Consider the following 14,838-nt stretch of genomic DNA (forward strand, 5'->3'; position numbering starts at 1 on the left):
TTTTTTTTAATACGTGAAGGATGTCAACTGCTTTTATTTTATTTTTAGTAGAAGACGAATGGTACCACAAATAATCTCTAGCACAAAATATTTTAAATGCTATTTCGTAGTTGAATTGGAAGAGAGTTGGGGGGAGCAATACAGAAGTCTTGGCATTTAAAGCTATTAGAACTAAGGGTTAACCTCTTTGGTAAAGGTTTCCATACATGTAAATCATGTTTTAGGTACCTTTTGAAATTTAATTGGGAAAAACAGTTGTAATTCTGTTGCTATCCTCTGTGCCGTTTGCTTATTACTATTAATTATATGAAGACATTTACATGAAACACAGAAATATCCAGATTTATAACAGATGATACTAAAAATAAGCAGGACTCTTGGAAGGAACATAGTCTCTATTTCAGCGTATAAATCCAGATATCTCAGTAGCCAGGGCAAAGTCACCCTAGAATTTCCTCATTCAAGGTATCTCACACCTTCTTTTGTGGTGCAAAAAAGATGTAATCGGGCACTAAACCAGACAAACCAGTGTTCAAATCTGATACCGCTGCTTTCCATGCTGATGTTCAGTCCTTGTTCTGGCAGGAAAAAAGGGCTTAATTTAGTAACTCAGTTGCTGTTTTGTTTCTAGACAATGATTTTCATCCACGTTTGCAGTTGAGGTACATCATCCATATCTGTTCTGGGCCACATATTAGTGTGTGTAGCAATGCAAGCATGAGGAGATGGTCTCCTGATTGCCTGGCCAGAAGAAAGTAAGGAAGTTCTCAGAGGGACTGGGTTGCTTAGATTCTTTAAACACTGCTCTTAATGAGCAGGAATGAGAGCAAAAGGTTATGAGTAAATTGTACGTGTACTTTTGGCCTTTGTCTTTATTTATTTATGCCTCAGGAGGGCAGGCACAAGTGATCAGAGAACCAGTCCCTATTCTTCAGTTCCTATGGATAAAGGACTATGAGTTTGGCACCTTTTCGTGGTTCTAGCTAAGCGGCAGTACCATAGCTTTGTCTCTCTGCTCTCAGTCCCTCTGAACCAATTCCCTCAAGCATGGAAAAGGATCTGCCTCTTCATCTCAGCTGCAGTTAATTTTATTGCCCGTTGTTGTCTGTGTTAGACTGACCTATAGTAGCGTGCCCCAGACCATAGTGCTTCTTCACATGTGTTTGCTCAGCGAGAAAATCTACCCAGGAGTTTCCTGAGTGCCTGCTGCAATCTAACCTGGTATTTTAGAGCCTAGAAATGCCTGTGAACTCCTCAGATCGCTTCTTCCCACTGACAAAGTATTGTTTTGAGATCCATCTGGTGTAAAGTGTAGGCATATGGCACCAGTATGGCAGCACTGCCTACGGGGGTGGTTTCCTGCAGAAGAGGTCTCGCTGAACGCAGTAGTCGTTGCCTATTGAAAGTCATTATTGTTTAGCACCCAGGTCTTTGTGAACTTGTTCAACTGGTGGCTGGGCAGAGTGCCATCCGCATCTACGGACATGAGCACAGACAGCTGAGTCTCTGGGGCCTCACACACATCAGATGTGGGTACTGAGGTCAGGCTTCTCAGTAAGGAGAATCTAAATGACTGTCTGTCCCGAGCATGTGCATCTGTGGTTGAAGGGATACGCCACCATTAATCCAAATCTGGGCCGGATTAAGCTGCTAAAATGAAAACCAGCTCTGCCAGCCACTTGAAGAGGGCTCGGGGCCTGTTGGAGTGGCGTGCATCAGCGGGGAGGGAGGAGGAGGCGGCGGCGGCTGAGCACTCGCCCCCCCGTATCGCCTGAGATGGGCCAGCAGCTCCCAGTACAGGGGCTGGGGGTGCTGCCCTCCGCCCTGCCACTGCAGGCCTCTCCGAGGGGCCAGGCCTCTTCATTGCCGTGACAAGAGCACAGACATTGCATGCTTTGTTCCTTAGTTACATTTTCAGAGTGGTTCTTGCAACATCCAGGAGCGGGATTGCCCATTTGCTGGACACAAGTCCCTGGTTTAGCAGCCTTGGGCCCAGCCCTCCCTTTGGCCTGGGCTGTGCTCCCCACCTGGAGCGAATAGAGGCTCGGTGGCTCATCTGAGAGCCCTTAGGGAGGTGCTCACCCCCACGGACAGGCAGAGCACGCCGGGTTGTGAGGCAGGAACACCATCAGAAAGCCATCGCCAAGACACAGGAGCAGAAAATCAGGGGGGAAGATCACAAAGCCAGAAGTACCCGCAATACTTCAGTGGGGTTGCTGAGAAAGCTAAGGAGAGACGGAGAAAGCTAAATCCAGTAGACTGTATTTGCATGGAGGGAGAAAGCACCAGAGCATTAAGCTGAAGTGACTAATGAAATGATTCAATGCACAGAGCAACTGAGAGAAACGAAGGTGACCAAAGACTGGGGTTTGCCTGTCTCTTGCAGGTCCCGACAACTTGCAGACACAGATACTCTGCCAGCACCCATAAAAAGATAACGCTGGGAACCTCCTATTCTAAATGCCGCTTTTGTACTGTAGACACTAAACTCCCTGTGGAATTGCCTTCTGCCGTGATCCCTCTTACATTTCTTTATGCACTGTTGCCATACCCTACGAAACTACCTGCTTCTGTCCTCTGCAATGGGTAACTAAGCACCTACAGCATATAAAATATGCCTAACTGAAAAACTGGGAAGCTTTACTGTCGTTATTGGAAAGTGCTGTGAGATTTCCCTAGAAAGGTGGGGTAGACGTGCGAAGAGGGATACGCTGTTATTTTAAGACGTGACCATGCGCTGGTTCCTCCCCCTTTGAAGTCAGTGGCAAAACTGTTTTAGAGGAGCAAGACTGCTTGAATCGGCAAATGAGAGGCAGCCTGGAGGCAGAAGAGGCTCACAGGGAATGGTTTCTGCTGCTCTCCTTGAGCACAGAGCCGTTCAGACAGACTGGAGACCTGTCTGCCGCTCTCTCCCATTAAGGCTAAGAAATGAATGCTTTTAAAGTTGTTAAATGAATGGGCTGGATCTTACAGCCCTTACTCATCTGAGTACTGCCATTAACTTTAAGAAAATAATCACTATATTAAGTGCTATGGAGTGGAGTCCTTAAATTGTTAAATTCTAATTTTTGACGGAAGTTTTTCCTTGGTAGAAAAATACTATTGACATGATTAAAAGGATGTGAACATTTCATTGGTTGAAGAACGCAAGTAACTTCAGAGCGATACGTAAAACTAGAAGCAGTGCAGAGGGCTTAAGTCCGTGTCATGTCTGTAGGTTATTTTTGAACTTTATGAAAAACACACTTTAGCAGTTTATATCTGGACCATTCAACTGTATTCTGGGATTCTGAATTCAAAAACACGCTAACCATGAAAACACAACATTTAAAAATACACTGTCCACTTGGCTTCTTTGCCCTGCTTCAGAGCCTCCCAAGTTTGTTTCGGACAAACTGAGAACTTTGTTGTGGAATGACTGTTTGAATTGGGGTTTCTTAAAATACATGTGGAGCCTTGTAGCTGCTGTGGGGTGTATACAGTGGTGGAGCCGTACTATTTTAAAATCATCTGGCTATTTCACTTCATGTAAGAATATCTGTCAGCTTAGTTTTAAGGAATGAGAGGGGTTGATTAAAACAACTCATGAAGCCATTAAACAAAGAGATAAAATGTAGAACATGTGCTGTAGGGTCGGTTTAATTATAATGTATGGGGGATCTGTGGAAACCGGATGGCAGCTGCTTTGTAGCTGAGTTTTAAGCCCCTCTTAGCAGTACCGAAGCCCTGTTACTCAGAGGTGGGTTTTCTTATCTGTAAAGCTAATAGGTCCTTTGGAAATGGTGTTTCGAAGCTATCTTTTGTTGCTACGACTGACCGTAGTGTAATTATTATGTTCAAGCGCTTAAAAAGATATGGACTAAAGTAGGCAATTACGTATACTAATCATCTAGTCATTAGATGCTAGACTATATAACATCAGAGAAACGTATCCAAAAGCTTTAGTCGAGAAGGTAAGAGTTCAAAGCCATGAGAATCCAGAGAGAATGGGGAAGAAAGAAGGCAGTGGCAGCATATTTCATTGTTTTGGTGATCTTCTTAGGTGGAAAAAACCAGTATTGAATTTACTGATGTATGCTATGTCTACTAAGTTAATTTAGCATATAATCTGTCTCTAAACAATAGATATCAGGCACCCACATGAATTCAGTAAAATCTATTTAAAATTCACATTTTTATTTATTCTTATTAACCTAGTTATAGACATGAAGAGCCAGCATAATTATTTCTAGCCCTATCAGGAGGGGGTTTAACTCTTTGGTGTAGGAGTTCAAACCAGTCTGTAGCTACTAGAAATCAGGATGAGGAGCAGTAAGGACAGAAAACACATCTGCCCACACGAGAGTTTTTACAACTCCATCCACTCCTGCCAGAGACAGGGTCGTCTGCTAGGTAGACATTAGGTCTAGTTCAGCTTGGCACCTCCTGTGTTCCCAATTCAACAAAGTTTACTTAAATGTCTGCAATGCTTTTTATGCAACTGAAATAAGGTAATTTAGTGAACCCTTTGTAAAAGGGGTTCACACATAGGAACATCGCCACTTCAAAATATCCAGTCATTAAACTATAATAAAGATTTGTTACCAAAACTCATTGGAAACAGCCAGAAAATGAATTTTTAAGAATGCAGCCACTAACACTCAATTCAACTTTCTGCCTGTAATTGCTGCAGCAGTTCAAGTCTTGCTCTGTGGCTTGTAAGCATCACAAAAACTGTCCATGAAAAAATGACATTTGCTTCTGTTTGCAAACTTTCTTTATTAGTATGTGAATTCTCAGGAAATTATGTGAATGCTGTAACTTTTGCTTTCCAATTTGCATAAAACAAAGACATAACACCCAGGACCAATTACAGAAAAATGGGAAATAATTCTTTAGGAAGAGGATGGAGGACTTGAAAGAGTTAGAGCTTGTTGCTCTTGGTTGTAGCTTGTTGGCACATGAAGGTTCTGGGGACTGTTCCCTTGAGGACTTCAGATGTTGTATGTTATTTTAAAGAGAAAAATAGTAGTTGGGATAGATACCCATCTCCATCCTGGCTTGTGGGGCACGCTACCAGATAGCCAGAGTAACCGTTACACCAGTCTGACTCCTCAGCATCCCCAGCTAGAGAAAATGTACAAAGGCAACCCAGCTGTCATTAAAAAGAGGAAAAACCCATTTCTGCTCAGTGTAAGGGAAAGTGTGATTCCCTCTGCTGTTAGAAGAAAGAGGACCTCTCTGTAGCAGAGAAACCAGTCATTGATTCAACAATGAGACATGGCTTGTCAGCTGATGCTCTCAAGGCAACGCACCTTGAGGTGAACCTTGGAAGGTCTCTCGCAAACTCACCTGAAATTGTTTGAGAGTTAAAAGCTAGAGGAGCAATAAAGGAAGAGCTCTTCTCCCTGATGGGAAATCATGGGCCAGGATGCCAACCTCTGTTGGGTTGGCATCTGGTTACTTGAAGTTCTCACTTTTGGAAATGGAATTAAGCATTTTCCCATCTGAGAACCTGAAAGGTTATCTCAGGTTTTTAGCACCACGCTAAGACTCATCCTGTGGTGCATATTTTCCCTAGGACCAATGGAACTATACATTTTAGGGTCAAAATTAGCTCTTTGCATGCGTCCTATTGGCTTCAGCAGAATTACTGGTGTGCAAGGAATATGAATACAGCTCATACAGTGATTTCTAAAATACAAAATGTTAATTACAATATGTTTCCTTAAGGAGATAATTGAAGATGACTGGCCATGTAACCCCTCTCTTCTTCTCTACCTGTTTTACTCCAGTCCTCTGTGATGTCTGTCTGTTTTGCTCGCTTTCACCCAAACCTGGTCGTTGGTGGAACATACTCTGGCCAAATTGTCTTGTGGGATAATCGCAGTCACAGGCGCACTCCAGTTCAGAGAACCCCCTTATCTGCTGCTGCTCACACGGTAAGGATAAAAATCATCTCCTTATTCCCTCAGAGGAAAGGTTCAGCAGGGAAGATGACCTGTCTAGTTGTGTCTACGGTGCTGATTGCTACTCAGATGAAAACATAAGTGTGGCCCTTGAAGGGAAAGAAATAGGTGAGATAGAGTTACAACCACCTCCTGTAAGTGCTTTACCATCACACTTTGTCCAGTCAAGTCAGGAGATTATCCTCCTTTCCAAGGAAGAGGGCAGGATTAATTACAACTCTTGAGTGAGGCACCTTTGTGCCAGCACAGTGGCACTGTGACACTTGCTCTCCATTGCGTGTAAAGAAAGCCAGGTCACTATGGTGACTGTGTGTCTGTCAGTCCAGCATAGCAGGCAATTTGAATCATTTATTGTTGGCTTGTTGTACACAAGTTTCTCTTTTGAAACAGATTAGGCACCTACGGTGGTCTCGGCGGAGTCCTGTAAGTAGACACTGGTGCCCTTGAAGAGCATGGGGCAGTGTGCTTCCGTTTTCCAACAGAGCAATATGTAAATGCCTGTCGTGGTCTCCTACTTCTGACAGGGCCACAGGGCAGAGCTTCCACAGTGAGAGGAAGTTTGTTTCAATAGAATGATGTGGAAGAGCATTTTGCTGACACACACAGACACCTGCAGATATAGTGGCAGTGCCACAGGGCTCTGGCGATGTCCGGGCAGAGCAGTAGCACAAAACGCCTGAGAGTGAAGAGTTTCTCTGTGATACAGAGATGATGTCTGTGGTAGAAGACTCTCTTACGTTGCAAAGTACTCATGTTGTGCTGGAGGAAGAGACAAGCCTGGATTGCCTGCTAAAGTGTCCTTGAGGACTGTGCTATGGCGCTGACTTCCAGTCCATCCTGCACTAAGATGTTGTGCATTCTTGAGCTCTCCTCTTCCAGAGTTTGGGCTCAGGCGGACTCTCCATAAGAGATGGAAGATGTACTCTGTGGATGGTAAACATATCTCATCTTGGGAGTGGGCTTGGGACCATTCCTGAGTGGGAAGCGGAAAAGAAAATGCAGGCTGAAAGGAGAAAAATGTAATAGTATGATATGAGAATGCAGAAAAATGCTGATTTCCTGAAAGGAAAGAAACTGAACTACACAGAGCACTCTGAGAGGTAAGAAAGATAAACATCTTGTTCTAGCAGAGCAAGGATCAGACAAAGTGATAGGTCTTTTGCACCTCCAGCTTTTACAACTCTGTGATTCTTATCTTTGGAATTTGCAGATCAAGGTTCAGCTTTTAGTTGACTGTGACAACATAATCCCTGGAGTTAAAAGACAACTCTGGAAGCCATACCGTATGAATTAATACAAAAGAATCAGCATGGGGCCAGTATTATGATGGCAAATCTCTTATATTAAAAAATGACAGGTGTGCACAGACATGCTTAGTGGGCCAGGCAGTACAAATATTGTTCCCTAAATTTCCGCTATCATGAACGTTGATGTAATAATCTAATGATCTGTGCCATAGGTTGCAACTTCAACATTGCTTTTCATTTCCCTAGTGGTTTTGCTCATTTTGTCACCAGCAATGTTGTTCAATCTGCATGAAAAAAAGCCAGTCTCTCCTGGAAGTGCAATTTAGAGATGTAGCGGACCAGAAAACTAGTGGCAAGAAGCTGACTATCATTGAAAATTGAACAACTGGGACTCAAAATCTAGTGGAAAAAAAAAAGATTAATGGGAAGTAATTTGTTTACACTCAAAAAAACGTTTAAGACAAAATTGTACCTCCTGGAATTATATATTAAACTAGTTTTATTATTGCAATAGAACAATAAGTGATGTTTTGCTTTTGACAAATATAAATAAATGACTTTCGGTTGTGGATGGCCACTTTATGTGCTGTCATGGGTTGGTATAAATAAGCGTTTACACAGTCTAACATGAGGAAGTATGATGTTTTTAAGAAGTGATCAGATTTTACAATAAAAGAGTGCTTACTTTATGTTCATATACAGGAATCACTTACATAAACTGTAAACGAAGTCTTGGTTGCAAAAGGCTGGCTTGAATCCTAGCTGCCAAGGGAAAAAAAAAAAAAAGATTAAATTAAGACAACTCTACTGTAGCAATGTTACTTTATGTACTGCTAGATACGTGAGTTGAACAGTCATTTTTTAATTTGAACTTATGCCATATGTGAAAAAAGGATTTTTCTCTTTTCTTTCTCTTGCTTTGTTTATTTGAAACAGATAGAGTGTGTTGTTATCATTGACTTAAACCTTCCTGAAGTTTAGTATCACTGATTGCCGCCTGGATTCACCAGGAAAGAGAATTCTACCCACAGCTTACTCACTAATTTCCTTTCACACCCACCACACATCTGCACTTGGGACAACAGGAAATTTTAATTAAGACAAAACCCTTTTGCATGATGATTTCATTTCCAAAATAAATAAAAGCAAGCTGGCAGCGACCCTTTGAAAGGAAGGAGCCTGGTTAGACTTTCTGTTACATACATTTGGTTGTCTTTTTCATCCATTTTTCCTTACGTTTTTTCATTTCGGCCGTGAGTTTTATTGTGCATGAAATTGATGGCTGGTAACCCTGATTAAAGCCAGACCTGGCACACTGAGGTGCTGCTGGAACAACGCGGCTCACTCTTTCCCTTCCCCCTACGTATCCTAGATACGCCACGGCTTGCTTTAGCTTCCTCCCACCCCCTCTGTACCTGTCCATTTGGACTACTGGAGGTCAAACACCCGTTAAAAAATAGGACTGTACTTATTTCACACACTCGTATGTACTAATCATGTTTAGCACTGTGGTCGTTAGCTCACCTCTGAGCAGGAAGAAGGTCCATTCTATGAGAGTAATAGCATAAGAAACATCTGAGGGACAAATTGGGGTTCATTTGATGATCTGGGGGAAACCACGTGCCTGACAACCTTGAAAAAAAAGAGAAAAGTCAGCATCAGAATGGACTTTGCAACTTACTGGTGTGTACAGATGGCCTCCGAGCACAAGGTACCATTTCAGCAGCAATTGCTGAGTCCATTTTCGGTGTGTGCACACGCACACTGTGCATTCAGATGCTGCCCTTTTGCCCTTGAGGGGGGGCATTTACTGAGCCCGCCCAGGTACCGAACCTGAGAGCTAGCCAGTGCTCTGAAGATTTCTGCCTTTCCCTGCCGACTGGGTAGGTGACTGGATCTTAAAGCAGTCTAAAATAAGTGGTAGTTCTGCCATTCCTTTCAGCAGGAGCAAATGCTAGGTTTCTAACCATACATGGAGTTGGCTTAGAAGCTCTATAGGGGTCTCTTGTAAGTTTGGTCCTATTTTTCTTAAAGTAAGGAAAGTATTAGTGAAAAGCACCTTTTTTTTCCTGGGGACACGGGTCTTCTATTCATCAGCAAAAGAGGCGTACAAATACAATTTTTCTTTGCTTGACTTGTGTATACGGCTTACCCTTAATTCAGCAGTATCATTTGTACTGGTCAAAGGAAATTAAATCTTATTGTTCAGTCTGACTGATTTTTCACTCTGGAGATTGCTGAATGTGAACCATCCCTCATATGTCACCATCAGATATCAGATGACACTTCAGGCTCAAAATGTTACCAGGTTCCTTGGAAAAGGAAAAGGCCAAGTTTCATTATTGCATACTAAGTGGAACTCAGCCTCCATGGAATGACTATACTATGGTGAACCAGGTGTAACACCCCAAATTTAGTCACTCCACACTTAGAATGACAGATCTAAAAGGGTATATTGGCCAGTGCTGGAGAACACTGATGGACTTGTTCACGTTTTTCTACTGGAGTACATTTGCAAATATTTAGCATGCAAGCCAAATTCTGGAAAAGTTCGAGTTTTATGCAGCTGTTTTCTTGAATAAAGTTTTCATTTTGATTCCATTTGGACTATTTGCCTCTTTCTGCTGGTTATTTTCAGTGTCAAAAGCCATCAGTAGAATGATACATGTCCCCGTGGGTGAAATCTCATCCACATAATTCAGTATTTTCACAGCATTACTCAGCTGGGTTGTTTTATTATGAGGAAAATGAAACTTTGAAAACATTTCCACATCCATAATGTACCTCTTAAAATTTAAATTAAAAAAAATATCACAAAACAATTCCTATCTGGCAAAAGCCGAGTCCTGTATTTTCCAGGCATTATGTGACTACTTAATCATTCTTTAAAATAACATTAGGAAAAGGTATTAGGAATTTGTGAAGATGTCAGAATGGCTCTCTGATTTCCAGTGTTAATGTGTTTTCAGCATCCTGTCTATTGTGTGAATGTCGTTGGAACCCAGAACGCGCACAATCTCATTACCGTCTCTACGGATGGCAAAATGTGCTCCTGGAGCCTGGACATGCTCTCAACTCCACAGGTGGGTTTGTTTTCACCTATACAGGAGAAAAAGCACCTTCGGTAAAGCAAGATACCTGCTTAATGGAACGTAGCTCCTAAAAGCCAAACCCTCACGTCCTATACAAACTAAAACCCATGGATGCACTTGAAAGAGTACAGCTCGCTTCCAGCAGTCTCTGCTAAGAGCCAAAACCCATTTCCTTTACCACAAATCATGTAATTATTGTAATACGTTAATACATAGGTCAGTTTCAAGTGAAAATGAAATAATACATTTTAAAGCATGGTAATTACAGAAGTCGCCTGTGGTATAAATTGTACTTACTCTACAGCATTGTTTAACAAATATGGACTAGATTGCACTGCTGCTGAACACACCCTAGGCACTACGGGTTTCCAAGGCACACAGTCAGAAAGCTTACTTTGCTGCCTGCCTTCAGTAGCCAAAGAAAAAAAACAATGCAGATCAAAAGTTTTAGGACTAATTCCCCCCACTCTGGACTGTTTGCTACTATTGTCTCTCTAACCCCCCTCATCCTCTTCTTTGTATCAGTAAATGAAAGGAAATCCAGGCAAATTGTCCAAACCACTAGTGATTATAATAATGGAAACTAAACAAAGAATCTGATGCTGAAAAAGGTCTATGGAAAGCATCTTTTAAGTGTTATCTTCTGGAGTAGTACACCGTCTATGCCAATCCATCACTCATTTTTTATACATAATTTCTTAGGGAAAAAAAAATATTATTTTTGCTAAGCATCATGGGATCTGATCTTGTTTCAAAATACTGCATAGAAACTCTTCTTAATGATTCCATTAATCATCCATTAATTATGCATTAATGTGCAATTACTATTGAATTATTTGCTTTTCAGTGTTGACACAAGAAGTGGGACACCTCCATCCTAACCTTAGCCACCTGAAAGTTACATCCATGTCAAGTCTGTTAATGATTTGAGTTCCTTTTACAGTTAATGTAGAGAAAGACTGGGCAGTTCTGGAGGACAACTCATCCCATCCCAGCGTGAAATGCCATTGCAGATACCCTGGGGTATAGAACTGTCAAATCTTAGTATGGAGGGGGCTTCTGGAAGTCATCCCCTCTAATGCCCTACTCAGAGTGAGGCCAACTTCAAAGTTAGATCATGTTGCTCATGCTCATCTGAGGCAACAATATGGGTCTGGTAGTTGTGTCCTGGGACTATAAAAAAACAGTGCTCTTCTGGAATAGAAATGGAGGCATCTAAAATGGCCAACATCTATGTTTAGGCACCCGAATCCCTTCTCTAGTTTCTCACTTAAACATCAAGAAGATGAATCCCACCCTTATGTGTTCATTTACTGGAATACTACATTCTGAAGCAGAGATTTGTGAACATCTCCGTTTCAGTACTTCATCACTCAGATGGAATTTCCCAGCTCCAAAATTGGCTTTCAACAAGGATGGGAACACACCCCACATTACACTGAAGTTTGGCGCATGGTTCATGGTGATCTAGGAAAGAAAGGCACAGGACTTGACGCCAAGCTACATGCCATAGCTTTAAATTGGGAGGAGCAGAGTGTTGCTGATGTGTGTCAGTCTGAAACTTTCTGAAGACACAGAACCAGAGCACTCGTGTACAGCCATGGTGTAGGTGCTGGGAGGAGAGAGTCCACCACGGTATCTGGCCGTGTCTCCACAGAAAGACTAAATGATGATCTCAACCCAGAAGATTTTCACAGAAATATATGGTCCACAGGTGCTCTGCCAATGTGTTTTCCAGGTCTTGTTTTGCCTTTTTAATAGAACCAACTGTATTTCAAAGAAAAGTATAAATCAAGCAAAAGTATTTCCCTATGGATTTGCAGCCCTCTCCTCTCACAGGGACGTCCACTTTCTTTAGCTACAGCAAAACTCCCTTCTGAGAAAAACACTACAGGCTTTGGCCCTAGAAGCTTAGCAGCTTAGGCATTTTAAACATAGAAAACATACCCACTTAAATAGCTAAAAATGAAAATTGCTAAATCATTCAGCCCCTTTGTGGATCTTGGGTTACATCATTTAGGCTGAACAACCAAAAAGTTTAGAGTTGAGCAAAATCTGTTCAAAGCATATGCATCTTGCAACGGCCACAAACTGTTCATGCTGGTTGTACTTGCAATAGCAAAAATGGGCATGCTGATTTACTTTGAAATATAGCTAGCAAATAAAAAAAGAAAATATGCTTGCTAGTTTTAGCTTGATGGTGGAGTCTAGAGGGAATGTTTATGGTTACCTCAGAAAAATCCCTGAAAAACAATGCTTAGAATAGTGGTAGTGGCAGGACCCCAACTTTTTAATTTTGTTCTGCAAAGGGTCAAATGGCACAGTCTGATAAATGCCTCAGGTGCACACAATATTACACGTCATGACAAACAACGGATTTCAAAAATGTTTGTAAATAGAAGGGTATTGCACGTTTTATTAGAGCCTGGGGCTGGCAAGTGTAACCATTAATGTATTATCTTTAGTTTCTGCACCATTAGATTTTAAATTCTCACCTGTCATCTCTGCCTGATGTAGGACGATGTAGCAAAGACCAGTGCTTTGCAGCCACTCTCAAACGTGTGACAGACACAGGCGGGGATGGCAGGAGCACTGCATCCTAGTTTGTGACATTGCGTATTTGTGACATTGCATCTTCTCGCAACATCCTATATAGAAACTAAAGTCTTGTGGCTGGGTCAAATGATTTCTTCTTCCTCTCCTGCTACCCTGTGTAACACTTAGAAATGAATTAGGAAAAAAACAAAAAACAAACCAAAACCAAAAATACCCACTCAAACAAAAGGACAACTGCAGAATAGTAATAACAAAGACCCGTTTTTGTAGGAGAGCATGGAGCTGGTGTACAATAAGTCCAAACCAGTGGCAGTTACAGGAATGGCTTTCCCAACCGGAGATGTCAATAACTTTGTCGTTGGCAGTGAAGAGGGAACAGTCTACACAGCCTGTCGTCATGGAAGGTGATGTTCAACATTTTGTACTTAAATGACATTGTGTACCTGTATTGGTGTGAGGTAGCCAAGTGCGTGTGAAGAGTGTTTCATGTTTTTTCTCTTGGATCCATGGTGTCTGTACTACTTCGCACGACTAGGATAGGAGTCGTCTGACTTTCAGCATCTGTGCTACAGCCTGTAGTCCTGGGGTAGCTGCCCCAGGCTCCCTATGTACTGGGTGGGGAGCAATGACTGCTATTAGGGTTTGATTACCTTCTTTACCTTTTTCAGACATCTCCCTGAAGGAGATGACTGGGACCTAAGAAATGCCTCTTTCTCACCCATGAGGTGAGACAGAGGTCTAGACAGCTAGCTGAGATGTAGGTATCTACGTCTGGGCAGGTTGAATCAGGCCCTAGGAGACAGTGTTGTTGCAGGGTAATCAGGCCTAAACCACTCATAAGAGATGGTAATCCACTTTATTTTTTACCATCCTCAGCTCCGTCTTCAGTCTCCATGGGCATATATCAGAGAAAAGCCACCACGGGCACATGTGCATGTAAGAGACAGAGCACGCGTGTCCCGATGCGTGGCCATCCAGCGCCGGGTATTCCCGCGCAGCTCTGCAGGCTGCATCTGCACAGCCAGGCTAGAACCCTGCTGGCCTCCGCTCTTCGGTGGGCAGTTTGGACGTGCCCACCCTCTTCAGGGGGGCGGGAGGGTTTTGTTGTACAGCCAGAAGACAGAGCACACCGTTTGCCCTCAGTCTGGGCTGCTGCCTGGTTTATTTGCCAACACGGACGTAGCCGCTGTGTGCTTGGCTGACCCGCTCCCAGGACGGGTACCCTCTGCTCTCTCCCACACGGTGGGCGTATCCCTTCCTCGCATAACCCGGGCTGGAGTTTAATACTGCAAGTTCCTTATTTTGCACCCTATAAATCTGCAGGTTGCTAGCATGCTCTGTTAGCTTCTGGTAGTATTTTCATCCTCTGGGATGCTTGAAAGGCTTTTGTAGAGAACAAACTTTTTTCATTCATAGATTTAAAGCTCAACCCACGCTTCAATAGTTTGCAATATTCTCTGAATTCATATTTTATTGTATTCTGTGTTTCTGTTGATGAAATAGACATTGATACACTGGTTTAAGATTGTAGGGCTTCTCTTACACATTCCTAATTTGGTGTAAATACTGTTTTACATATATTTTGTTCAATATATTTTTTATTTTTAAATATTTTTATTTTAGCCTGATGGCTGACAGTATTGCAAAATTATATCTATTTAGGCATTATACTGGTAGGCTGCGTGGCGGCTGATGGTTTGAATTAGTCTTGGGCTGCTAGGATAAATGAAGCGTGCCCAAGGGCATTTCTCACTTCTGATCTTTCAGATATGTCTGGTTTGTCCCTCACAACAGCGGGAAGGTGCCAGACCCTCTTGTTAGCCCACCTTTTTAGCAAACCTTCTGCTGACCATCGAAAAATGCCCTTCTTTTCCTCTCATGCCTGTCTTTTTCCTAGAGCTCTTTGCTGTCATCCCCATTTTATTTCCAGAGGGTCCCGTGTCCTTCAGCCCGGCACAGTGGAGACCCAAATGTTATTCTGGAAAAAGGTGTGTC

General features: G+C 42.5%; 1 protein-coding gene across 7 annotated transcripts in view; it reads left to right on the plus strand.

Moving 5' to 3' along the window:
• DYNC1I1 (dynein cytoplasmic 1 intermediate chain 1) overlaps window positions 1-14,838 on the plus strand; it is a 196,826-nt gene that overhangs the window by 139,390 nt on the left and 42,598 nt on the right. For all 7 annotated transcript variants that reach the window (XM_063324873.1, XM_063324876.1, XM_063324875.1 and 4 more), the window contains 3 exons: window positions 5,775-5,921; window positions 10,165-10,278; window positions 13,114-13,247. In XM_063324873.1, coding sequence (XP_063180943.1) covers window positions 5,775-5,921; window positions 10,165-10,278; window positions 13,114-13,247 — 395 coding nt within the window. The remainder of the gene's footprint in view (window positions 1-5,774; window positions 5,922-10,164; window positions 10,279-13,113; window positions 13,248-14,838) is intronic.

This window comes from Chroicocephalus ridibundus, chromosome 2 (assembly GCF_963924245.1).
Source record: "Chroicocephalus ridibundus chromosome 2, bChrRid1.1, whole genome shotgun sequence".
NCBI lineage: Eukaryota > Metazoa > Chordata > Aves > Charadriiformes > Laridae > Chroicocephalus > Chroicocephalus ridibundus.